The sequence below is a fragment of the Ochotona curzoniae genome, unplaced genomic scaffold (assembly GCF_017591425.1).
Source record: "Ochotona curzoniae isolate NIBS_2020 unplaced genomic scaffold, NIBS_Ocur_1.0 patch426, whole genome shotgun sequence".
Classification (NCBI taxonomy): Eukaryota; Metazoa; Chordata; class Mammalia; order Lagomorpha; family Ochotonidae; genus Ochotona; species Ochotona curzoniae.
In genome coordinates this window covers 548,955-572,714 of record NW_024467002.1, presented here as the reverse complement: position 1 = coordinate 572,714, position 23,760 = coordinate 548,955, and the positions used below count along the sequence as shown (strand labels likewise).

General features: G+C 53.2%; 1 protein-coding gene across 3 annotated transcripts in view; it reads left to right on the top strand.

The window, feature by feature from the left end:
• LOC121167782 (solute carrier family 22 member 23) overlaps positions 1–23,760 on the top strand; it is a 150,022-nt gene that overhangs the window by 88,152 nt on the left and 38,110 nt on the right. For all 3 annotated transcript variants that reach the window (XM_040997372.1, XM_040997371.1, XM_040997373.1), the window contains one exon: positions 22,638–22,806. In XM_040997372.1, coding sequence (XP_040853306.1) covers positions 22,638–22,806 — 169 coding nt within the window. The remainder of the gene's footprint in view (positions 1–22,637; positions 22,807–23,760) is intronic.

The following is a 23,760-nucleotide window of genomic DNA, read 5'->3' as shown; positions in this document are numbered from 1 at the left end:
TCCCTGGACAGAGAGCCGCCTGCCTGGCATGCTAATGGGGAGGCCAGGCTGTGAGCCCGTGGGCTTTTGTGCTCTGTAATTCTAGGCAGACTTTACAGCCCTTTCATCTGATGCTGCTTTCTTGAAATGGCATTTGTTCCAAAAGCAGTGCAGATCACTCTCATGGGGAGACGGGTTTTGCTAAAAGAAAAAAAAATCTTTCTCTTCCACCACAAATCAAATGCTTTAATAAGGAAGGGACATTAAACATGAAAATGCCCATGGGTGATGCTGGATTACATCAGTGAAAAGGGCAGGGAGCCCCTCTCCCCACGGCCCCCTGAGAAGGTCTGTGTTCCCTCCCTGATGCGGAGAAACCACTATGGTAGTGAAAACCACTCTTGGCTGAAAGACCGAAGAAAAACTGAGATACAAGCAAGCACCCAGCCCAGTGGTTACCACAGCCGCAGCCCACGGCTGAAGACCTGGGTTCGATCCCCATCTCTGGTTCCTGACTCCAGCTTTCTGCTAACTCAAACCCGGGAGGCAGCAGGACGCGGCTTGAGGCCCTGGGCTCTTGCCACCCCCTGGTGGAGAGCAGGGTTGAGCTCTGGCTCCCTGCTTGGACCCCGCTCCTTGCAGAAGTCTGGCGAGTGAGTCCCTGGATGGGAACACTCTGCCTGTCTCTCTGCCTCTCAAAAACATGTAGAAGTTAATTCTTTAGACAATGAGAATGAGATATCGCAGCTCCAGCAACCAGTGGCTTGGATCATCAGTGGAGCCAGTACAATCACCCTGTCCTAGAAAAGCCAGGAAATATTTGGGTTTTGCTGACCATTGCCATTTTGCTGGATGATGCCATTGTCACAGCATGAGCCAGTCACAGACTCGGGCTGTATCCAGGGTCAGGGAGAGGGGTCGCAGGTGGCCATGGCGTCCAGCAGCCGGTGCCTGGGACTCTCCCCACTCTTTAGCAGTCTCCTGCTGTCATGTCTGCCTTATGTCAGGGATTATTTCTTCAGGGATTTTTGACTTCTCCCCTCTGCTGTGCCACCAACACTACCTCCCCAGGCTCGGGGACAATGACCGTGTTCTTCAACCAACAGAGGCATCACTGTGCGTGGGAAGGGGAACAATGCCCTCAAATCCGATTAGAAGCAACCCTTGCTGGCTGTAGCCAGGGTCTGGAGGAGGACCGTGTTGCCATTGGCAGATGGAGATCCAGCCATGTCCTGCAGGTTTGGTCTTGCATTTTGGTGGAGGGGTCAGTCACTGGTTGAAAAGTCCTTGGCTAGGTGGCAGAGAGGACTGGCCCCTAGGGATCTGCTTTGCACCTGTCTTACACAAATGAGTGGGAGGGAAGAGAGGAATGTGCAGACCAGTCCAGTCGGGAGGCCCCGTGCGTCCTGTGCTCGGTGGGGATTGAGGGCAGTCTCCTTGGAGAGAGGGTGATGAGCGAAAGAAGCCCTGAGGCTGCTGTGCCCAGGTGGGCAGGTCCAGGGGCATCTTCCTTCTGCCTTCCTGTCCTGCTTCTGTGGCTGGCTTGTTTACTCAGAAGGAGGAACTGTTTACTTCTCCAGAAGGAGCAATGAAAGGTGGGCTCCTCCTTCCAGGATGAGGAGGAAGACGGAAACAAGAAGGAGCACGGAAGGGTGAGCTCCTCCCTCCGGGATGAGGAGGAAGACTAGGATACAAGTGGAAAGGGAGAGAAAGATTTTCCCACGCCAGAGGCTGGCCATGCCCTGCCTTGTGCAGTTCTAACCTGCTGGCCGGGCAGAGCTTGTCTCCTTGTGGTCCAGGACCCTTGCAGGTGCAGGACCCATCCTCCTGCAGGTGGAGGGCTGGAGTTCAGCTGAGAAACTGGAAGGAGGGAGAGTAGACGTGGTGAGCATTGTAGATGAAACCCAGAATGGGCAGGAGGGGAAAAGCAGAGTGGCACGAGTTGTACACACCACATTCATGCTCCCTCCACATTCTCTGGGAGCCCCCAGCCCGGTCGCTGGTTCCTGGCCACGCACCTGTGACAGCCCCGATGATGGAAGGGTGCCGGCCACCTGCTGCCCTGTGTCCAGGAGTCAGTAGTCATGGCTGGGTGGCTCTGCTTTGGATGCTTGAGCTGGGCATGCGGCGCTGTGCTCCCCACCTCCCAGGGCCCACAACACCCAGCTCAGGACATGCTCATTCAGCCCAAGACCCAGAAATCATCCCAGGAAATTTTCCCAGCTGGTCATCAACCAAGGTTAGAAATTTAATGTTTTCTCATCAGGCTTCTAACCCCTTCCACCCTCGAGACTCCTGTATCACCCATTAGACCCCAAATCTTCAGTGTGGCACGTAAGTCTCGCACAGTATACCTGAGCCTCTTTAGGCTGTGTCCAAGGGCTCCACTTGCTGCTGTTAAGAGGCCAGGGCCGCCACAGCCTCAGAAAGTGGCCTTCGCCTTGGCCCCGTGCTGTTCTCCTGCCCCTCCCTGGCTGTGCTCCCACGTCTCCACACAGGGACCTTGTATCCATGAGCTGTGTGTCCCTCCACTCCCTCAGCCTAGCTCACTCCTTCCGCCACGTGCTCGACCTTAGCTACCACAGTGGGTCCTCATAGCACTGACCCAGTGGGGTGGGAGCGGGGTGCACTTGCCTGTTGCTTCCATACTAACCTGGGTTTCAGGCTCTGGCACAAAGGAGGCATTATCGTCTCCTTTAACCTCCTGTCTCCAGTTCTTGATGTCTGCACATTGCACAGCTCATGTTTACAGAAGGAAGGCAGGAAGCTAGCAAGAGACAGAGAGCCTGTCTTGATTTGGAGCGGGGAGAAGTTTCAGGCTGAATCACCCAGGAGCTGCCAATGGAACAGGCACTGGGCCTAGCAGTGAAGACATGAATTAATGAGCCCATGCCTGATAGCAGAGTTCCTGGGTTGGATTCCCTACTCTGGCTCCTGACTCCAGCTTCCTGCTGATGCAGATCCCAGGAGGCAGCATTGAGGGCTCAAGTCCTTGGGTTCCTTCCAGCCTCATGGGAGAAGTGGATTGAACGTCTAGCTCCTGGCTGCAACCTCCCACCCAGCCTGGGCCACGGTAGGCATGTGAAGAGTGAACCAGTGGATGGTTCCATCTGTCTCTCTGATTCGCTGCCTCACAAATTAGGTGATTTCTACTCAACAGCGGAATAACATGTGACACAAGCATGTGGGCTGCACCACTTGATACGTAATGCAAACCAAAGGAGCTCTCCATAGGTGACACACAGAGAGCAGACACACCAACAAAAAAAGAAGGTGGCTCAGCCAATGAGCAACAGGTTTTGAATATTAAAGACAGAGACAAACGACGACAAGCCAGTTAGATTGTCAGACCATTTGATGCAAAACTGTCTTCCCAAGATAATCGAAGTGTGTTACTAGGGTTGAGATCACGTGATCTCACCATTTCACATCTGTGTCAACAAAAGGCCACCTCTGTCTCTCTCATCCTGCCATGCTTCCAATACTTCTGTTGCAAACAGTGCTTTAAGATTCATTTATTTTTATTTGAAAGGCAGATTTACAAAGAGAGAAGGAGAGACAGAAATCTTCCATCTGCTGGTTCAGTCCCCAAATGGCCACAGCGACTGGAGCTGGACCAATCTGAAGGCAGGAGCCAGGGCTTCCTCTGGGTCTCCCGTGTGGGTGCAGCGACCTAAGGACTTGGGCCTTCGTTCACTATGGAGCAGGCAGAGCTTGAACTGGTACCCATATGGAATGTCAGCACTGCAGGTGGATGCTTGATTTTACTGTGCATGGCGCTGGCCCCCTTAAGTTATTTTCATGGATAAGGGGAAGTTAGGCAACCACTTGAATCCACTGCACTGTTGAAATACCTCTGCCTGCTAATTCCCCCCCATGCTGATTCAGGAGTCTCCCAGCATGCCACAGTACAGTGGGAGTGATGCTAAAAGGAAAGAGCAGAAGGAATTGTGACGCAGGTGGTGTGTCCTTTGCATTGAGACCGAAGAACACGCCTGTTAACCTTAGCCATGGGGTCTTTGGACAGTAAGTTATTTTCTCTGCACTGACAGAGTTTCTCCTATGTCCTGACATTGGAGGTTTATTTATGAAAGGGTTCACGTCGTCCAGGCTCCCATCACTGCCAAGAGGAGATGTTTGCTTCCAGCACGGAAGTGTTTCCAGGAGGCAGAGGGTGGAACATTGGCAAGGTGCTCGTTTCTGCAATCGTAGGGCCGGACGTTGATCCTGAAGGGATTCATGTCTGCCCAAGGCGTGCGTTAGGGTCTGGAAGCAGTTCTCTCAAGGCGTGCTCTCCATTGCCACCTCTGGAGGAACGCTCTTCATGTATCATTCTGTGTCTTCAAATGTGCATGCTTTGGCATCTTCGTACGTGGAATTCCACACAGGCTTGATTTGGTCTCCGTTTTCCAGGAAACCCGGACCCAGCGTGGTGTCTGGGTTCTGCAGAGCCCAGACTCCTGACCGTATGACTTAAACAACTATTGAACACAAATTCACCTGGTTCTTCGACCCTCCCATTTGAGCATGTATTAGATTCGTCAAGGGAGTCCATCGTGGCATCTGTGAGACCTGTCGTGTCTGATTCCTGGTCTTTATTAAAAACCAGGGAGGCTTAGGGGAGGGAAGAAAGCACGGCCAAAGCCAAAATTTAACCAAGCTAAAGGTCTTCCTTGTAGACATGTGTTTTTCAGTGAAATTGGCACAGCGCATCACCTCTACCGTGAAGCAAACCAGCCCTTACTAAGCTAAGCTGATCACCCAGGGCCTGTTCCAACCTGGGCTTGGACATAATGGAATAGTCAGCAGCCAGCCCCGTGGGGAGCACTGTGGGCTGCCCGTCTGTTTGCAGGGACAGAGATGGTGCAGGTGTTCCATGCTGGTCCTTGCTTCTTTATGCAGAGGAGCACAAATTGATAAGACATTTCTCTCAGGTTGCCTTTCCCTCCTTTCCTAGTATATATTTAGTCTTAAGAGCCCAGGCCCAGTGTGTTCATTTTGACAGAATCTTGTCAAATTCTAAATGAGAACCCTTGAAACCAGGACAACCGAAGAGCCGAATTCTTTATTTTATTCCATCCTCACGCATTTAGATTTTGTCAGTCGAAGTAGCCATATGTGACTACCATATTGGACCATGTGTTTTGGGAAGAAAACACTACCATGGAATTGGGCTGTTCCCCCACTGCTGTCAGAGCCTGCGCTTCTCATCCATGCACCCTTTGCACAAGTCCTCTTTGGGGTTTCTAACTTAGAAATAAGCGAATCAACTATTAGATTTGCTGGCGGCGATACTATTCTGAATATTTATAGAACGTAAGCTGCTGCTTCCACTGTCCTTTGCCTTCTGGCGTCTCCTTTTCTGTATGCGTGTGTGAGAGTGTGTGTGAGAGAGAGTGTGTGTGTGCACGCCATTCTCCAGGACATGTCACAACAGCCTATTCCCCAAGGTCATCAGTCGTTGTCGTTTGCGAGCAGATGGGCAGCCTGTGGTCCTTTGACGTTGGGCTGGTTGCTGAGTGTTTAATTAAGTCTCAGCAAACACTGGGGCGAGCCCTCATTGATAAGCTGAGCTCGGTAAGGGCTGGCTTCCTTTAATGGCCACAGCGATAGAGTTGTGCTTAGTCTTGGGGAAGGGGAACGTCTCTAAGGAGAACTTCCTGTTTAAATGGTGGGGATAGGTGTGTGTCTTTGGGGACAGGAGAGCTAGTGTGCTTGATTCTGAATGGATAAATGTGGGTTTTTAAATCAGAAGATCTGGCTTCAAGGCCCCTGGTAGGACTCACCCTGCCCCCCACCCAGAGGAAGAAAATGGAGCTGGCCTTTGCGCAATAGGGTGTGGTGAAGGGGCGGGGGCTGTACGTGCAGGACCCTGTGTGTGCTGGGCGGGGGTTAGGGGAACCTCAGGGACTCATTGCTAGGAAGAGGTTTGGTCTGCCCTCTCTTTAACTGAAAGCAAAACCCCCGGATTTCCTTTAAGGGGTCCCCTGTTGAGACTTAAGAGTAGCTCTTGTCCCTAGAGAGAAGTCGGTGCCAGCCCAAACACTGCATATCCACTCCTAAAGTGTGTGTGACCCTCCATGTCCCTTCCCTCCGTCATCTCCCTGGGAACCCCAGAGCCACACTCTTTTCAGGCTTCTCTCAGATAAATGAGACCCCTTCAAAAATTCTGCAGAAAACTGAATTCAAAGGAATGGGGTGGGGATGGTGTGCTGGCTCAGTGGGCTAATCCTCAGCCTTGCAGCGCCAGCATCCCCTATGAGCACTGGCTTGTATCCCGAGGATGCTCCATTTCCCAGCCTGCTCTGCTCATCACACAGTGAGGTAGTGAAGCATGGCCCAGGTCCTTGGGACCTGTGCCCACGTGTAAGACCCACAGGAGGCTCCTGGTTCATGACTTTAGGTTGGCTCAGCTGCAGCCATTGCAGCCATTTGGGAATAAACCAGCTGATGGCAGATCTTTCTCCCTGTCTCTTCTTTCTGTAAATTTGCATTTTCAATAAAAAAAATCTTTTTTTTAAATGGAATTATAAGGAAGCTTTGCTTCAGTGTAAAAAAAAAATGAAATCTATGCAGACAAAAGGATCTTGAGAAAGTTTATCAAAAAACACATACTATGAAGAAACCAAACATGGATTTGAAATTGGGGGGCGGGGGGCGGTGACACCTTTTAATGCTCCTTTTCTAGACGTGCCTAAACATCGTCTCCTCTCTTCCCAGTTGGCCTTCTGTGGGTTTAACTCTCAGGTTTCCAAGCACACTTTCAGAGAGTAGAGGAAAAGTTTGTCCCTCAAAGACTCGCGGGAAGGTGTTGCTTCTCAGATGGTGGCTCAAAGAGAACAGAAAATGCCAGCCGTGTTGCTGACACCCTGCTGGAGGTGTGCTTTGGGGACTGGGTCCGCAGAGGCCACCCTGCACGGCACAGCTCCAGGGGACCTGGGGATTGCTGGAGGTGTGCTTTGGGGACTGGGCTGCACCGCGGCTGCGTGGATAGTACCAGGCTTGAGCTTGCTTGCCTGTGTGAAATGAGGCATTCGTTTCTATTCTGCAGTCATCTTGGTCTGTATTTATTTATTTTTAGCTGCACGGGATAGCTCTTTCAAGGAATAGAATTCCATAAAGGAGACCTATATCTTTAAAATAACAGACCATTGTGGGTTCAATATGAAATTCATGGGGTTTCATCCTAAAACAGTAACTGAAAATAAGTTTTCACATGAACGCTCTACAATTGAAACCCCTTGTGCTTGATACAGAGCAACAACAGGGTGCGTGCAGAGCTTGCTAAACTTGGGTTTTTTTTCAATTCTCTCACCAGATTGTGCCCTCTATCCAGCAGGGGCCCCTGGGCCCTTGCCCTCGGGTCTGATTGTGTAGTGGAAGTCCAGGGCTTATGATGGCTCATTTTTTTTTTTAATGTTAACTTTTCGAAGCATTTCCATGGGTAACTGTGTTCCCTAACACACAACACTACAGTGAGCCTGAGCCGCAGCCTGGAAAGTCTCCCTGGCAGCTTCCCAGGCTGTCTGGGCCCCCACTCCAAGCTGGATACCCCGCAGCTGACAGTGACCCCTCGTGTCCCTGCCGCTCTTTTCCCAGGAAAGCCACCCAGCTCCCCACAGCTGCCCCACGGTTTTGTCTGCTGACATTTGCATATGAATGCCACTTTGTGCCATAGAAGTGACTCACCAGGAGGCCGCAGAGGCCCGTCCCAAGCTGAGGAATAGCGGGATTTTCCCCACATCCCACAAAGGGGAGCGATACAACAAAAGCAGTCCACAGGAGGTGATTCTGGCCTGCCTGCCCAGTGTCCTAAAAATGAGCTTGCCCAACATGCAGCCACTGAAGAGTGAGGTCTGGGGAATGGAATCTTAGACCACAACAAAACTCATGTTTCATGGGCATAGCATGTCTAATATTTCAGTTCTTCAGTGTTTTGGTTGTTTTTGTTGTTGTGTTTTAAGATTTATCGTTATTGGAAAGGTAGAATTAGAAGAAGATACAGAGAGAGGTCTTCCATGTAATGGTTGATTCCCCAAACAGCAACAATGGCTGGAGTTGAGTGGACCTGGAGCCAGGAGCTTATTCCGGGTCGTCCATGTGGGTGGAGGGCCTCAAAGACTTGGGACCATCCTCTGTTGCTGTCCCAGGCCATAAGCAGGGAGCTGGATGGGAAGTGGAGCAGCTGGACATGAACGGGTGTCCATTTGGGATGCCCTTGCTGTGGCTGGAGGATTAACCTGCCGCTCAGTCCTTTGTTTTGAACTCGTTCCCCGTCAGTGCATGAGCTGCGGTGCCCTCAGAGACGCTGTGTCTGCTGCATCTGGGGGGACTTCTGAGTGCGTGTGAGAATCTGCCTGGGCACTGTAGGTACGTATTCTAAGTTCAACAGGGACCTGTCCCAAACAGCCAGGGCTGGTGCAGGCCAAAAGCCAGCAGCAAGGAATACAACCAGAATATACCCTGTGGATGACAAGGACCTGAGGACTGGAGCCATCCCCTGCCACATCTGAGATGCGTTAACAAGATCAGAGCCCTGGAGAAGGGACTTGAAGCCAGGCAATCCAAGCATCCCTAGGAACATCTTAAATACTACATCAGAATCCCAACCCTTAGTGGGTTGTGTTTAGTTGTCTGAAAGTAACTGAAAGGTACCGTCGCAGGCTCATGTATGGTCAGCCCAGTTTACATGGAATAGGAAAAGCTCCTGGCCAGGCAGCTGTAGCAGCAGGAGGACGGAGTGAGAGCAGGGGTCTTGATGCTGATGCTCCTAGGAAAGCAGCAGAGGAAGGCCTCAGTGCCTGGGCTCCTGCCATGTGGGAGGCCCAGATGCAGTCCTAGGCTCCTGGCTTCAGCCTGGCCCGGCCTTGGCTGTTGCAGCCATTTGGGGAGTGAACCAACAGGTGGCAAGTCAGTCTCAGTCTCAATCTCTCTCTCTCTTTCTTCCTCCCGCCCTTCCTCCCCCTGTCTCTCTAAGTCTGCGTTTCAAATAAGTGAATGGGGGATAGATCAATCCTTACAAGGAATGAATCTTTCTCCGTCCCTTCCTCCATTTGCCATGACCATCATCCCGTGCTTTCCCACGTAGAAACCTTGAAGGCCGTTTTCTGCCCTTGCACGAGGGCCTCTCAGCAGGCGGTTGTGCAAGTGCTGTCCTTAGGCTAAAAGTCCCCGGCTTGGGCAGGAGCCGTGAACTTGTGCAGAGGCTTGCATCTGTGTCACAAGCTGGAGCAGATGAGGTACTTCATCACAGGCCCCCTACGGGGCTGCGGACGGGTCCCGAGGTCAGCCGGCAGAGCTGTGCAGCAGTGACCTGAACGCACACTCACCCCAGCATCCTGTGTCCAGGCACCAAGTGGGTGTGCTGGGTGGTTCTGTCATGTGTCATCATGTCCTTGAACCCTCACAAGCAATTTTTTCCAGATCGTGCTTGTCATCATTTCTTAATACAGTCACGAATCTTCCAAGCGCTTTGCTCAGTGTGTGGCTTGGGCAGTGGGAATTCCAACCCATCTGGAAACCTCCCTTCCCTGGGCTGTCCTGCTGGGTAAGAGTACTGTTTATAAAATATATTGTCTAGGCAAATAGATATACTGTTTTACTCTTCAATGCACTCAAAAGCTGAGGCCGGAGCTGGGAGTGGGGAAGACACTCCAGGTCCCCCCACGGGGGTCGCAGGGACCCTCACTGCTGCTGCCTCTTAGGGTTGCATTAGCAGGAACTGGAGTTGGGAACTGGACTCCATGATTGTGTTCAGTCAGTTTTTACGGATATGACTGGGGAGGAGAAACTCATTTCCTCTCCCCTCTTGTGTCTAGTGCCCAGCATCATGAAAATGAAACTGAGTGGTGGAAGGGGGAGAGCGGAAGGTTAAGAGGAAACAAATGTATATTCGTTTCATTAGCTGCTACTATTCTAACCTGCACAGGTGCAGTGGAGTCTCAGAAGGGCCTGAAAACCCAAAGAAATAATTAGACCTGCGAGCTTATTTACCATCCTAGCAAAAAGTGATACCTTTCTGGCGAAATGATAAGACAGAGGGCAAGTCTTTGGGTTTCTGGGGACAGGAGTTACAGTAATTTAACTGGGAGATCAGTGAGTCAGAGCAACTCATAGACGATGAGGGTCCCCTTAGTTGAGCATTTTAAAATGTGGATTCAAGCCAGTACCATCTGTGGGTAAGCTTGCTGGTTCCCGTGTGACTGCCCAGATCACTTCTTTCAAGGATGAGAATGAGGCCGCTTGTATGCACAGCGCCTGGCCTGGGCAAGCCCTCCTTGGTGGCAGTAAGTGGCTGTGCCTCAGGAAAGGGGATATTCTAGAACACTCCATCCCTTGTGATCTGTGGCAGGGTGGTTCCATGGAGGCTGCATTCCCTGTGCCCTCGTGTAAATTAGTTTAATGGAAACAGCAATCGTTTCCTAATTTACCCAGTTTGTTAGCTCCCCCTGGAAATTGTGCCTTTTAATTCAAGAGTTAATGGAGCATCTAAGTGCACTGCTAGACAAGTGTGGGTCTCCTGCTATGGGGGAGACCGTGGCGGACGTGGCGTGGCGCAGTGGGTGTATCTGCAGTACTGTTTGGTGCTTGCAAAGCTTGGAAGGGGAGGGGGCTCCAGAAGGAGGATGGTCCAGCTGGCGTGGGAGTTTCCAGAGATGAAGGAAGGAGGTGGCTGAGCTGGGCTTCTGTGGATGGCAGGGAGCAGCTGGGAGCAAGCAGGGCAAGGCATAGAACCATCTGGCTCACTGAGGAGACGGGTGAGAGTGGAGGGCACGTGGCCTGGGGCAAGGTGGTGGAGAACCCCTCATGGCTGCTCGAGAGTGGGACTGGACTTGACCTCTTGGCAGTGTTTGTGGAGCACATCCAAGAGTTAGGGATAGGGTTCTGCCAGTGGGCTGGCACTGGAAGAAGAAGTAGGAAGTGTCCTGGGGCGCAGGTATGGCAGACCAGGTACGGAGAAGATGTCTGTGCCGAGGAGTTGCTGTCTCTTCCCTCCAGCCATTCAGAGAGGGTGAGGGTGCACCTGCTCAGACTCCCAGCATGCATCCTGGCTGGCCACGAATAGCTGTGAGTCACCGTGGGGGCATCCCACAGCTTTTAGCAGCTGCTTCTGGTTCAGGTTTGAGACAACACATTTTTATTGAAGTGTTCAGTTCTTTGCTGGAAAGGCAGAGTCACAGAGAATTGGAGAGACACAGAGGGAGATCTTCTACCCACTAGTTCACTCCCCAGATGGGTACAGCTGCAGGAACTGGGCCAGGAGCTTCTTCTTGGTCTCCCAAATGGGTAGCAGGAACCCTGGGCTGTTGGGTCATCTGCTGCTGCTTTCCCAGATGCATTAGCAGGGAGCTGGATCGGCATCTTAGAGACAGAGGGACAGATGGAACTGCCGCCTAGACAGGGTCAAGGGACCACTGACTTCTGGGAGAAGTGCATGGCCCTCAGCTGCGTGGTGGTCAAAGCTGGAAGAGAGTGGATGTCTCAAGGCCATGCAGAGGTCAGCAGAGTTGCAGCAGGATGGACTGGAGTCTGGCCATGGCAGGATTTGACTTGGATGTTGAGAAGTTGAACAAATCAGGGTCCTGTTAATTCAGGCCATCGGTGTAGCACTCACCACTGTTTGCTGAACCCATGCTGTAACACTTCACACATTTGACCTGTCCCCAGAGGCTGAACCTCGTGTCCAACACAGGTGCAGGAAGAAGTCACCCCTGAGATGGCCAGAGCCCTGGAAAGCCCGGGGCCCCAAGTCCTTGGTTCAGGGCGTAGTCAAAAGCAGGTGTCCGAGGTGTAGGAGCCCTTGCCTCCCGTCTGCATGTTCAAGAAAGCAGATGTTCATGGAGTAAGCTGTGGCAAGACAGCACCAGGCAGCAGTCTGTTGCCCTTGCCCTGGGTGGCACCCATCATGGACTTGATTCTTGCAAATACCTTTACGGTGGCTGGCCTTGGCTGAGGCCCTTCGGATGAATCCGGTATGGTGAGGGCTTCCCTCTCGCTGCCTGCCCCGTCCAGCTCCTCTCGTGGTATCCCTTTAAATGTAACCAGAAAGCGTGCCCAATGACTCGTACTTTCCAAAGGTAACTAGTAACCGGGCTAGGGGAGGGAGAGAGGCCAGCAGAGCCCCGGGCTTGGAAACCATGTTTTGCTTTTGCTACCAGCTGACTCCGTGACCTTATTCTCCTCTTGACTCAAATGAACAGCTTGACTGGGGGCAGGGCCCTGGCTGCAGACCGGCCCTGACCCCAGCCGTGTCTGCTGTGACCTCCCTAGTGTCCCATTTCCTAACTGAATGTCAGGGCCTTTAAGATGAGTAGGCTGTGGGCCAGGTGCCACGGGCCCCACCCTCTCGCCAGGCAGATCTCCGCGTGCCTTATCTGCTCAGCTCCCAACTCTGGCGGCCCTGCTGGCTGCACTGGGCGCACCTTTCATCTGAAACATGCTGAGGAAGTTTGCATTTCACTGTAAACATAGGTCTTTGATGTTTTGGCTGCCTGGCCCTCTGAACCCTGGGCAAAAGTCCTGCATGTGATGAAAGCAAAAAGCAAACATCTAGTGCCCCAAAGCTGGATGGTCAGTAACAGCTTTGTTTTGTTTTACTTTTTAAAATGTATATAAATTTGAAGGAGTTAGAGCTTCCATCCACTGGTTTATTTCCCAAATGGTCACAGCGATTGGCTGAAAAACCAGGAACCAGAAGCTTCCTCCAGGTCTCCCACAAAGGTGCTGGGGACCAGGACTTGAGCCATCCGCCATTGCTTTCCCAGGCCATAAGCAAGGAGCCAGAATGGAGGTGGAGCAACCAGGATTCAAACAAACACCCATTCTGGCTGCTGGTGCTGTGGGTAGAGACTTAGCCTACTGTGCCATGGCTTAGTGGCTTAGTGTTCCTGACCCTAAAACCACCCAGGCTGTTTCACTGAGCTCGCAAGCGCGTGACAGACCAGACAGAAGCATTCCACTGGATGCGCCAGATGCTCTCTGATCGTTCGAAGTCATTTCTCTTCTCGGATTTTTTTCTGCTTATGTGAAGTCCTGGGAGACGAGAAGTGTTATTAATTGGAGTTCAGCATGTGGTGCTGAAAAGCTCAGTCACTGCATTTAGTAGAAGGGGTCACTCGGGAGAGACAGAGGCAGAGCCTTCAGTCCCTGCTCCTGATCGGAGTCATCGTGGCAGCTCCGGCCGGGAGGGCAGACCACGCGAGGATCTGAAGGCAGCTGAACTTACGGCTCCTCTCGGGCTGTGTGACTGGTATTTCATGCAGACCCGGGCCTGGAGACTGCTGCGCTGCAGGAGGAGGGGACGTGAGGCCGGCTTCCACACTGCCCTCTTCCCTGGTGACCGCTGCGGCTTCTGTGGCAGATGCCCCAGAAAAGGGCAGTGCAGGTACCTGAGTCCCTCCCCTACACGTCCCAAGCAGCAGCGAGCCAAAGCGAGGCAGCCTTTGTGCATGGTGGGGCGCAGGGAGAAGGCACTGCTGCCAGGGCTTCCGCTGGGGGACAGAGAGGTGGGGTACTCCAGAGCGCTCTGCTGCCAACTCCCCACATGTCCCCCTCGATCCCCGGCCTCTCGGACGCGTTGTTTCATCCCTCTGACTTGGAGGGACTCTGCAGGGTAAGATGAGTGTTTCGGTTAATGTTCAGACTCGATGAGCTCGAAATACACATTACACCTCCCCAGGGGTTTGACCCACAGCCAGTGGGAGCTATCACCCCGAGCAGTATTCAGGCACGCTGAGTGCCCTCTTTATTTAACTTAGAACTTCTGCATTTTGGCGTTTAACTGTCCGAGTGTGGGAGAGAGAGAATGCGTGTTTCTGTGTGTGAGACTGCATGGGTGCATGTGTGACATGAGTGTGGGGGTGAATGTGAGTGTATGTGTGGGCGTTGTGTGTGTGCAGGGTACATGTGTCAGTGTGCAAGTTAGGCAAGCCCTTGGAATGTGGCTTTAAATGTTTAACAACTCCGTGTGTTTTAGCTTTCTTTCTCTAAATGGAGAAAACCACGCTTTCAGGTTCCTTTTGATGGTTCTGAGTAGTTGGCAGGGCCTAGATTCAGAGGGGATAGTCTGCAGTGGGGAAGGGCTGGCTGAGAGCCGTTAGGACCATAGCTGCCTCTTCCGATCACAGCCTGTGATGCTATTTGGGTCTCTGTGGCTGGCAATTTCAGGTCTTCTTACTATAATCAGGAATTCCACAATCACATGACCCCAGGGCTGTTTTCCAGGCTTCCTGCCTAGGCCCCATGTCCTTGCCGGTGCCGGTCATTACCGAGTGGTGGTCTCATTGCCAGGCACAGCTGCTGGAGCAGCAGAAAGTCTGTGAAGGGGTGAGGAGCTCCCATCGCTGCACAGCAAGCTGGCCTGAGCCCAGCCCTGGTGCTGAGGGAGGGACAGTGGACGGAGGCAGGTGACCAGGACAAGGCGCTGATGTAGAAGTCGCTGGTAGACCCCAGTGGGGCCTTGGCTGACCTGAGGCCAAGCCAGGGACCAGGCCACAGGGCACTCTGCAGACTAAGTGATACCTTCTGCTCTGGTTCCACTTGACCATGGGGAGTGCCGGCCTGTGGGTACAGTGGGTGCTCTCAGGCCAGGAATCCAGAGAGCCTGTGTATGGGTGACAGACGGGGCTGAGCCACGTGGAACGCCCCTGTTGTTATGACTAAGGTCTCCTTCCACTGGCCCAGGCCAGAGATTGTGTTTCCTTCTGCTGGCTGAGCAGCCGGGGAGGGGGCAGCCCAGGAAGGTTGCTTGGCCCAGCCCATACAGGGAGCATAGGGAGCTCGGGTGAGGAGCTCCTGGGGGCTGTCTGCTTGGATGCCTATGAGCATGGTGACCCTCAGCCCCTGCCCAGTGCACCAGACTGTGAGCTGTGCACTCTATCTGGGAGCCCAAGGTGGGCCTGGGTATGGGCTTCATGCCAAGGGGAGCAGTCCAAAAGTAGCAGGAACCAGAGCTGGCCGCATACTCACTGCCCCTTGTACAACCTTCCAGCCTCTTCTACCATGGTGCAGACACTCTGCCAGAAAACCCTCTCCCCCCGACAAAGAGCCTGCCTGGCCCTGCCTGGCAAGCAGAAGGTGCTGCAGATGAGAATTCTGAGGGCAGGGGCAGATCGTCCTAGCTGCCCTCTGCGTGCCCAGCACCTGCCACCTGTGGTGGGAGCCATTGTGGTCCACTTAGGAGACTAACGGGACTTCCCACTGTCTGGGAGAGGCAGGCTAAGGATTTAACCCCCTTGCTGGTGGCCGTGCTCTGGGGTCTCACTCCCACATATGCACCCCTCCAAAGACTGGGTTTCCTGTTTTAAGGATCGTACATCAGCCTCATGTGCTGCTAGAATATTCCAGCAGACATGTTCTCTAGAGAATCCAGAAGCACGCAGCCATCCCTAAGCACCTGCTCCCTCTCTGTCGGCAGCAGGTGGTGCATCACAGGGGTGCGGGCTGCTTCGTAGAGACTGTTTGCGAAGGGCTGAACTGTTTCTTGGGACTGGATGCAGGGAGCAGGGCTTGGGGTGGCAGAGTGTGGGGACGTAAGAATGGCATTCTGGTATTTTTCCCAGGCTCGGAGCCCCCCTGAGGCTGTGGGCTTCACCTGCAGCATGTTCCAGGGACCCTTCATCAGTGTGTGCTCCCTGGAGGGTCGTGTTCTGGCTCTGCAGGACAGTGGTCACCTGAAGGACTTGGAGCCCAGAATGCCAGTGACCAGGCTAGACTACGGCTTATGTGAACAGAAAGGGGTTTTTTTTTTTCCTGATTAAGTTCTACAAGCAGTTCTTTTTAAAAGTTGGTGGGAATTACATATTACGAAAAATACCATGTGTCAATTCCAAAAAAAAAAAAATGTTGCACAAAAATTCTTTAAAAAAATTTTTTTTCTTTATTTGAAAAAGTTACACCAAAAAAAAAGAGAGACAAAAGCAAGAGCTTCCATCTGTGGGTTTGTGTCCCAGGTAGCTGCACCGGGTAAACCGAGGCCAAGAGCCAGAGCTTCCTCTGGGTCTCAGACATGAGTGGCAGGGGCCCAAGTGCTTGGGCATCTTCTGCTTTACTTCAGTGTGTTATCAAGGAGCTGGATCGGAAGTGGAGCAGCTGGGACTCAAACCAGTGCTCGTTTGGGGTGCAGGTACAGTGGATGGTGGCTTTATCCACTCCACCACAATACTGGTCCCCAAAATCTTTTGATTCCGTTTTCCCAGATGCTTTTTTCCTTTTTTAAGTACTCATGTTACAGGCAAGAAATTTTTAAGTCTTGACAAGAAGCACCAACAGGAGTGGACTGTAGGGTCCTGCTCTTTAGGGTGTTGGAATCCACTTGTGCTGGGGGCTGCACAGTGGATTAAGCCACTTCTGGGGATGTCTGCATCCCATGTTGGAGTGTGTGGCTGCTCCACTTCCACTCTAACAGTCGGCCAGTGTGCCTGGGAAGCAGCAGAGGATGGCTTAAGCACTTGAGTCCCTGCCACCCATGTGGAAGACCTGGGTTGGAGGTCCAGGCTCCTGGCTTCAGCCTGGCCCAGCCCTGAGCACAAAGGGCACTGGGGGAGTGAACTATCAAGTAGACACTCTCTCTTGATCTTTCTCTCACTCTCTTGTTTGTCAAATCATTTTTTAATTAGACTTTCAAAACTCATAACCTGACACGTAGGCGGGCAAAACTGCATGAATAGGAGAATGACACCTTTGCTGTCAGCCAGAGAACATTCTAGTGCGTGTTGAGGTTCTTGGTGCCCATGCGCACGTATCTTGAATGAGGACTCTGTTTTTCTTGTGCTAGTCCCCTGAATTTTTGGCTCTTCTGGAGAGCTGAACAGCATGCTAGCACACCCCCAGTTAGTTGAGACCCCCACGCATGTGCTGGCCACCTGCCCAGCAGCTGGCAGTTGGTGATGGAGCCTCTTGGGCCTCCTGCCCTTCAACTCTGCCTGCCAAGCCTTTCTTTGACCATACAGGGCAGATTCTAACTAGTTCTGCTGCTAAGCCATGGCTGCAGAGGGCCACGGTTTGAAGTGGGGCCCAGCTGCCAAGCAATGTAGCCTCTGAGTGGCCGCTGCCTAGACGCTGGGGAGTTGGAAGCTAGGTGGGGGCTTGGGGAGCTGTGTGGATAGGGCTGGGCCTCTGGTTCCCTGGGTGGAGGATGTCTGAGAGACAAGTCCGGCTCTCCCCAACCTTGCTGCTCCCAAACAGAGAAGTTGTTTATGACAAGCTGCCTGTTGGCTTTTTATTTGCAGGACTTACTACTCCTATCTGATGGCTTAGTCCTTAGATCCTGTACACCAGTTGAGCAGCGTGCTTCTTCCTGACTGTCCGCTTGTGCTGGGGGCTGCCTGTGTGTGCCATGTGCCCAAATCTGGTTAGATCTGGTTAGATCTGCAGAAGGTTTTAAAAAAAAAAAAAACCCTATAGACACTCACACAAGGTCAAGCCATGCACACTTGCACAGGGTCAGGATCTGTTCACTCGTATAGGGTCAGGCTTTGCACACACACTCAGGGCACAGCTGTCCCTTCTGCAGGAATGGAGTGGAGGTGGGAGTTGGCCCTGTTGGACACTGGGAAGGCTAGCAAGTAGCCAGCTTCTGACACCGTGTGTCTTGGTTTGCAGAACATTCTGGCTTCCGTGTCAGGTTCCAGCAGAGAAATCAGACCAGCAGGAAATGTGTATTCCAGGATTTTCTGCAGACTTGTTTGTTACAATTGTGGGACCTTGGGAGGTCAGTGTTAGAATCTTCTGAGCAGCCTGAGGCAATGGCCCATGCTGCCCACAAGTGGACCCCTCCTTCCTTGCTAAGTTACCATTCCCCAGCCCAGTCCCTGTCACTTGGATCCATCTCCCCTGCACAGCCATGAGTGACACTAGGGCAGGGTCCCATCCAGCTGACCCGCAGGGAATAGCTGTGGAGCCGACCGTTGGCTCTGCACCGGCTCAGACCTTGCTCCTCTGTCACCTGAAGTCCCTGATCTGGGTGGCATGGTACTGCGATTGCCAAGGTTTGCAGACCTCTGAGAGAGGCTCTAATCTAGGGGCTGCCCATAGCAAGCGGGGCCTCGGGTTGCTCTGGTACCCAGTATGCTCGGCCTGCGGGGCCATGGCCCTGTCTAGGCACTACCAGTCCAGTCTTAATTGCATGCCTCCAGTTCTCATGAACGTCATTTCTCTGCTTACCAGCAAAAGCCCCTCCAGCTTCTAAGAGCAGCTCGTAAGCCCTTTCTGTTAAAGTGTTGGGGCAAAAGTAATTTTAACTAGGAATAGTTTTTGAGGTGCACGTAAGGAGAGTTATTTGATCCAGTCTGCAGTGCTTAGGGCAGGGCCAAGCCAAAGCCAGCCAGGAGCTCCCTCCAGGTCTCTCATGTGGGTGGTAGGGTGGGTGGTGCCATCACCACTGCCTGCCAGTCTGCATTAGCAGGAAGCTGGCATTGTGAGCCAGAGCTGGGCCTTGAAACCAGGACCCCCTTGCGTGAGGAGTCAACCAGCATGTGAAATGCCAGCTAACCACTCGCCCCAACCATGATGTGCTTTCCTTGAATGTGTTCAGTTTTGCTTTTTTAGAAGAGATTATCTGAAAGTCGAGAACTACAGAGAAGAAGAAGCAGAGCTCAGCCATCTGTTGGTACACTCCCAGATAGCCACGCAGCTGGGGCTGGGCCAGGGTGCAGCCAGGAGCTTCTTCCAGGTCTCCAGGGTGGGGGTGCAGGAACCCAGCCATGCAGGCCATGTGTCACTGCTTTCCCAGGGAAACTGGGAACTGGGTGGAAACGGAGCAGCCAGGATGTGGACCAGAGCCCAGATAGGATGCTGCTGGTATCACCGTTGGTGGCTTTTGCCCATTGTGCCATGTTGCCAGCCCCTCAGTTTTGCTGAAGTCATTGATTGGATGATTCCTGAGTCTGAGAAAATCTCTATGAAGTACAAACACGTGGAGAAATGAGAGCAGAGATGGCCTTGGGGCGTTCCTCTCTTCCTGTCTCAAGCACAAGCCTATGCTGTTTCTCATTCCTAAACCATGGCGCTCGATATACGCAGGTACTGTGTGCCATTGAATACTCATGATAGCTCATTTTTCAGATGCTAAGACTGAGGCATGCAGCTCCTAGGTGGATAACTGAGCTGTGATCACCAGAGCCCCAGAATCTGAACGCTGGCCCTCCAGCTCACAGCTCAGGCACAGCGCTAACAAGGCATGCTGGACGCCTGAGGGTTTATGTTTGATCTTTGCTGCTGGTAGTTGATCCCATGTGCTGGCAGACTCCTGCAGCCTGGAAGCGAAACTATACTGTAGTTTGGGGCTGGCAGAGAAATTGGCTCTACAAAAGGGGCCATTGTTGTGGTGGCACAGATTAAGCAATACCAGCATCCTGTGTGGACTCCTGTTGGAGTCCCAGCTGCTCTGGTTCCAGTCCAGCTCCCTGCTAATGTGCCTGGGAAGCAGTGCAAGTCAGCCCATGCACTTCAACTTCTTCAATCCACGTGGGAGATCCAGATGGAGTTCCAGGCTCTTTGTTTTGGTCGGGCCGGGCACCAGCCATTGCAATCATGTGAGAAGTGAGTGATCAGAGGGAATCTCTCTCTCTCTCTCTCTCTCTCTCTGCAACTCTCCCTTTCAAATAAATAAAAGTTTAAAAAAATGTAAGGGAAAGGAGAAAAAGTAAAACATGGGGTCTGTGAAGCCCTGAAGTGCAGCTAACATCAGGTCTTGCCTGATGCTATGCATGCCTGCCCAGGGTGGCCTGTGCTGCCCACCAACCAGGCGGCAAGGGGGCACTTGAGTGGGGACCCCCCCGTATCCCTTTCAAAGCCAAGGCCAGTGTCTCCACAGTATGTGAGTCATTGCTCTAAACATTGCCACTTGCAGAACAGGGGGCAAGCCCTGGTAGCCCGAACAGTCCCCCTGCAGTGCCGCCCCTGCTGATGGAGGCCAGACTACAACTTCTTTCTTCTCCTGCTACAGAAAACCTGATTTCTGCCTCACCCGCTGCCATCCCAATTCAGAAAGAACATGTGACCATTGACATGCCGGGAATGGCTGTGGTTACTTGATGATTGCTTTTTGACAAACTCCTTAGGGCCGCCTTTGGAACGCAGCTGGGTCCAGGCAGGCTGGAAAGGGCTGCTTCTGGTGGGTCGAGCAAACAGGGTCACAGTCGGCAAACAGCCACACCTGCATCCTCAGGTCGAGCAGTGTGCTTTGCCCGGGCTTGGCAGGCATGTGCAAACACCAGCTCACTGCTGGAGTGCCCCTGCTCCTCCACCCACCGGCGAGTGGCGAGGTCTGAAGGCAGCCGGGGCTTCCCAGAAGTCATGTGGGAGTGGGGGAGTTGGAGGCAGGAGGGAGGCAGTTCACCTGAGATGCATGTGTCCATAGACCTGTAGGTCTAGGTGGGCATGAGGCTGTGCACTCCTCACCCCCAGGTGAGGCTGGCACGGCAGGTGCACGCTTCAGGTTTTGGGGGGTCAGGAAGAGGAGGGAGAGAACTGTGAGGAAAAGCGTGTGTCATTGCAATAACCACATGCAGAGCTGTGCCAGCCACACTCATGCACGTGTACGCAAGTGTGTGTGCGTGGCGGGGGCCTGGAGCAGGCTGGGAAGCCAGACCACTGAGTCACCTTTTCTGTATCGTCAGGGCCAGGAAGCTGCCTCATACCCCTGCGCTTGACGTCAGACAGGTGTGTGGGCTGAAGGCAGCGACACCTTCCCACGCCCCTGCCAGCCCTGCCTCTGACACCAAGGCCAGCACTTGCCTCTGCGTATGATGGGGACTTCACAAAGACACGGAGCAACACAGTTCAATCCAAGTTTCACACTGAGAAAAGTCAGAATGCACGCTGCTTCTGCAGCCCCTCAACACTGTTTTATTTTAGCTACAGCGCTTAGCAAGCCGAGCCTGCATTCTCCTTCCTACCTTAGTGGAGACCGCCCACCTTTTCCTTGACGGGAAGCACGTCACAGCTTCTCGTTGGCAGCATCCGTGCTGTGGTGCTTGGGCAGAGTTAGCAGGTGAAATAAAGGATGCTTGAGCCCTGAGCTCTGCAGGAAGCAGGGCTGTGTGCTTGGATCATGGATGCACAATGGGGTGGCGCCCTGGATGAACACGTGAAGCCTCCACCTGTAGTGTCGGCATCCCACAGGGGTGCAGGTTCAAGTCCTGGCTGCTTGGTTTTCAACCCAGCTCTCTGATAATGGCATGGAAAAGCAGTGGAGGACGGTCCAAGTCCTTGGGCCCCTGCATTCATGCGAGAGACCCAGAAGAAGCTCCAGGCTCCTGACTTCGACTCAGCCAGCTCTGGCCATTGTGACCAATTTGGAAGTGAACTAATGTGTGAAGGATCTGTCTCTCTCTCTCTCTTTCTCTTTCTTCCTCTCTTTATAACTCTGTCTTTCAAATAAAAAATAAGCCTTTGGTTTTTCTGAAATCTGTGATGCCGGGACAGTGGGCCCTGAAGGCTGATTGTATTGGCTGCAGGGCCGGGCTGGGAGGGAGAGGGTGTGTCTGCAGCAGGGCCCCTGGGACACAGGGCTGACTGGCAAGCTGGGCAGGCTGGAGCAGGGCTGTGGGAGGCTGGCACCAGGTGCTCGAAGTGATGCACTCAGAGCGAGGGAGCCTTTCTGGCGTCTTTCCCTGACCTTGGGTGCGCTGTGGTGAACTCCAAGGAGCCGAAATGGCGAGGAGCGATGACACGGTGCAGGAACACACTGCACCTACACATGTGTCAGCAAATTAGACATAGGTGGTCAGAGAAAGGCTGAGTGGTGGTCACCGTAGCTGTGCCAGTGGCCCCACTGGCACAAAGCCACTGTGCCCTTCTGGCATTGTCCCTTGGGTGGTGGGTATTGTGTGTCCTTAACTGATGCTGGCCTACACAGAGCCTCCAAGTTCTTGCCTGGGTTTGACAGCTTTCCATAGCATTTCATCTCCTGCCTGCACTTAGCAAGCGGATAAGTAACTCTGACAAATCATTCATCTTCCCTGAAAAAAAAAAAAATCCTCTTCTCTTTGTTGTTTTGAGCAGCAGGAATGCCAGGTTGGCACCCTTGTAGAAAATCATCCTTTAAATAAAGGGGTTGTTTCTTTTTTTGCAAGAGTTACAGAGAGAGAATCTTCCATCCACTGGTCCACTCCCCAAGTAGCTGCAACAACCATTGCTAAGCCAGGCCAAAGCCAGGATCCAGGAACTGGATAAGAAGAAGGGGCAGCCGGGGCTCAAACTGGTGCAGATATGGGATGCTGGCATGGCAGGAGGCAGTGGCTTTACCCCACACCATCACCACGCAGACCCCGTGGAACTTGAGGAGCAGAGGGAGGGCAGGCAGTGCAGGTGGGACAGTGAGTAGGTGTCCTGCCCCCAGGTCAAAGGGTTCCCCCGGCACAGCTTCCCCACCGCCAAGAGGGGAAGGCAAGGTGTGGACATACCCCACTGTACAGCAGGCCCAGTGGCAGGCAGGGAGCAGACGAAGTCGGGATAGCAAGAGAGCCAAGAAACCCACCCCTGCTAACAGCAGCCTCTGCCAGTTGCTGTGCAGGGTGCCTCTGAGTGGCCATGTCCTCCTGCCACTGACCCGCCCGTGACCTTGAGCTGTGGTTCTTGATGAATGTCTGCATCCACCTGTCCCCCAGTTGCCCCAGCAGTGCCCTGATGCCTCTTGTGTTGGTTCTGTGTTGCAGGAATCGAGCTGTGCCCGCCGGGAAAGCGGTTCATGATCACCATGGTGGCGAGCTTCGTGACCATGGCGGGCCAGTTCCTCATGCCCGGCCTGGCCGCCCTGTGCCGGGACTGGCAGGTGCTGCAAGCCCTCATCACCTGCCCCTTCCTGCTCATGCTGCTCTACTGGTCGTGAGTATCCTCCTGTGTCTGCTCCTGCCCACGTGCCCTGACTCCTTGCATTTCTAGTGAGTCTGTTCTAGCCCATGTGGTCAGTTGCATCCTGGTTTTCAATACTCACCACAGCCAAGAGGGCTGTTAACTGGATACCAGGAAAGAAAAAAGAAAGCGTACACACACACACACACTCTGCACTGGTCCCCTGAACAGTGGGTGCACCTGCAGAGAGAGCAGTGAGTGAGGGTGCAGGTGCATTTTCCTAAGCATCCACCTGTTTTCTTACCGTGTTATGAAAACCTCAGGAGCAGCAGGGAGCCAGAAATTATGGATGAGGAAAAAGAAGAGGGGAGGGACTGTCTGCCAGAGAGGCCCTTACCAACCACTGATACCAACGCTAGATGCTTCTGCCATCCAGTAAGCAGCACCATCCCCACCCCAGCTCCCTGCTGCCGGAGCCTGGCAGCCTCTGCCTCCAGGAGGAGGACATGAACCACTGGCTGTCCTGTCCCTTAACCCCAGGAAGCCTCCCTGTTGCATCTACACAGGGAATTCAGTGCATCGGTTCTTCTAGCTCTGCACCTGCTCTCTGCTTTACTCTGTACCAAGTGCAGACAGCATCTCCTCGCCTGAAGTAACTCATGTCTCATAAATAGACATCCCAAAAGTCTCCCCAGCCTGGCCCCAGCTGGTTCGTGTCACATCCTGCACCTAAACCGGCAGTGCTGGCTCCAGTGTTTGCCTTATGCCTCTCCTTGGCCTCCAGCCCTCACCCCTACCCTGACTACCCTACCCACAGGGATTTGTACTGTCTGCTAGTGTGGGAATGCTCGAGGCCTGGGATGGGAGGTGGGGAACACAGCCTTTTGGAGCTTTGCACACCTGGAAGAGCAGACACAGCTGGCTCCCTGCCCCACATGTCCCAGGTAGGACACCTGCCAGGAGAGAGGTGGCAGGGAGGGACCAGGT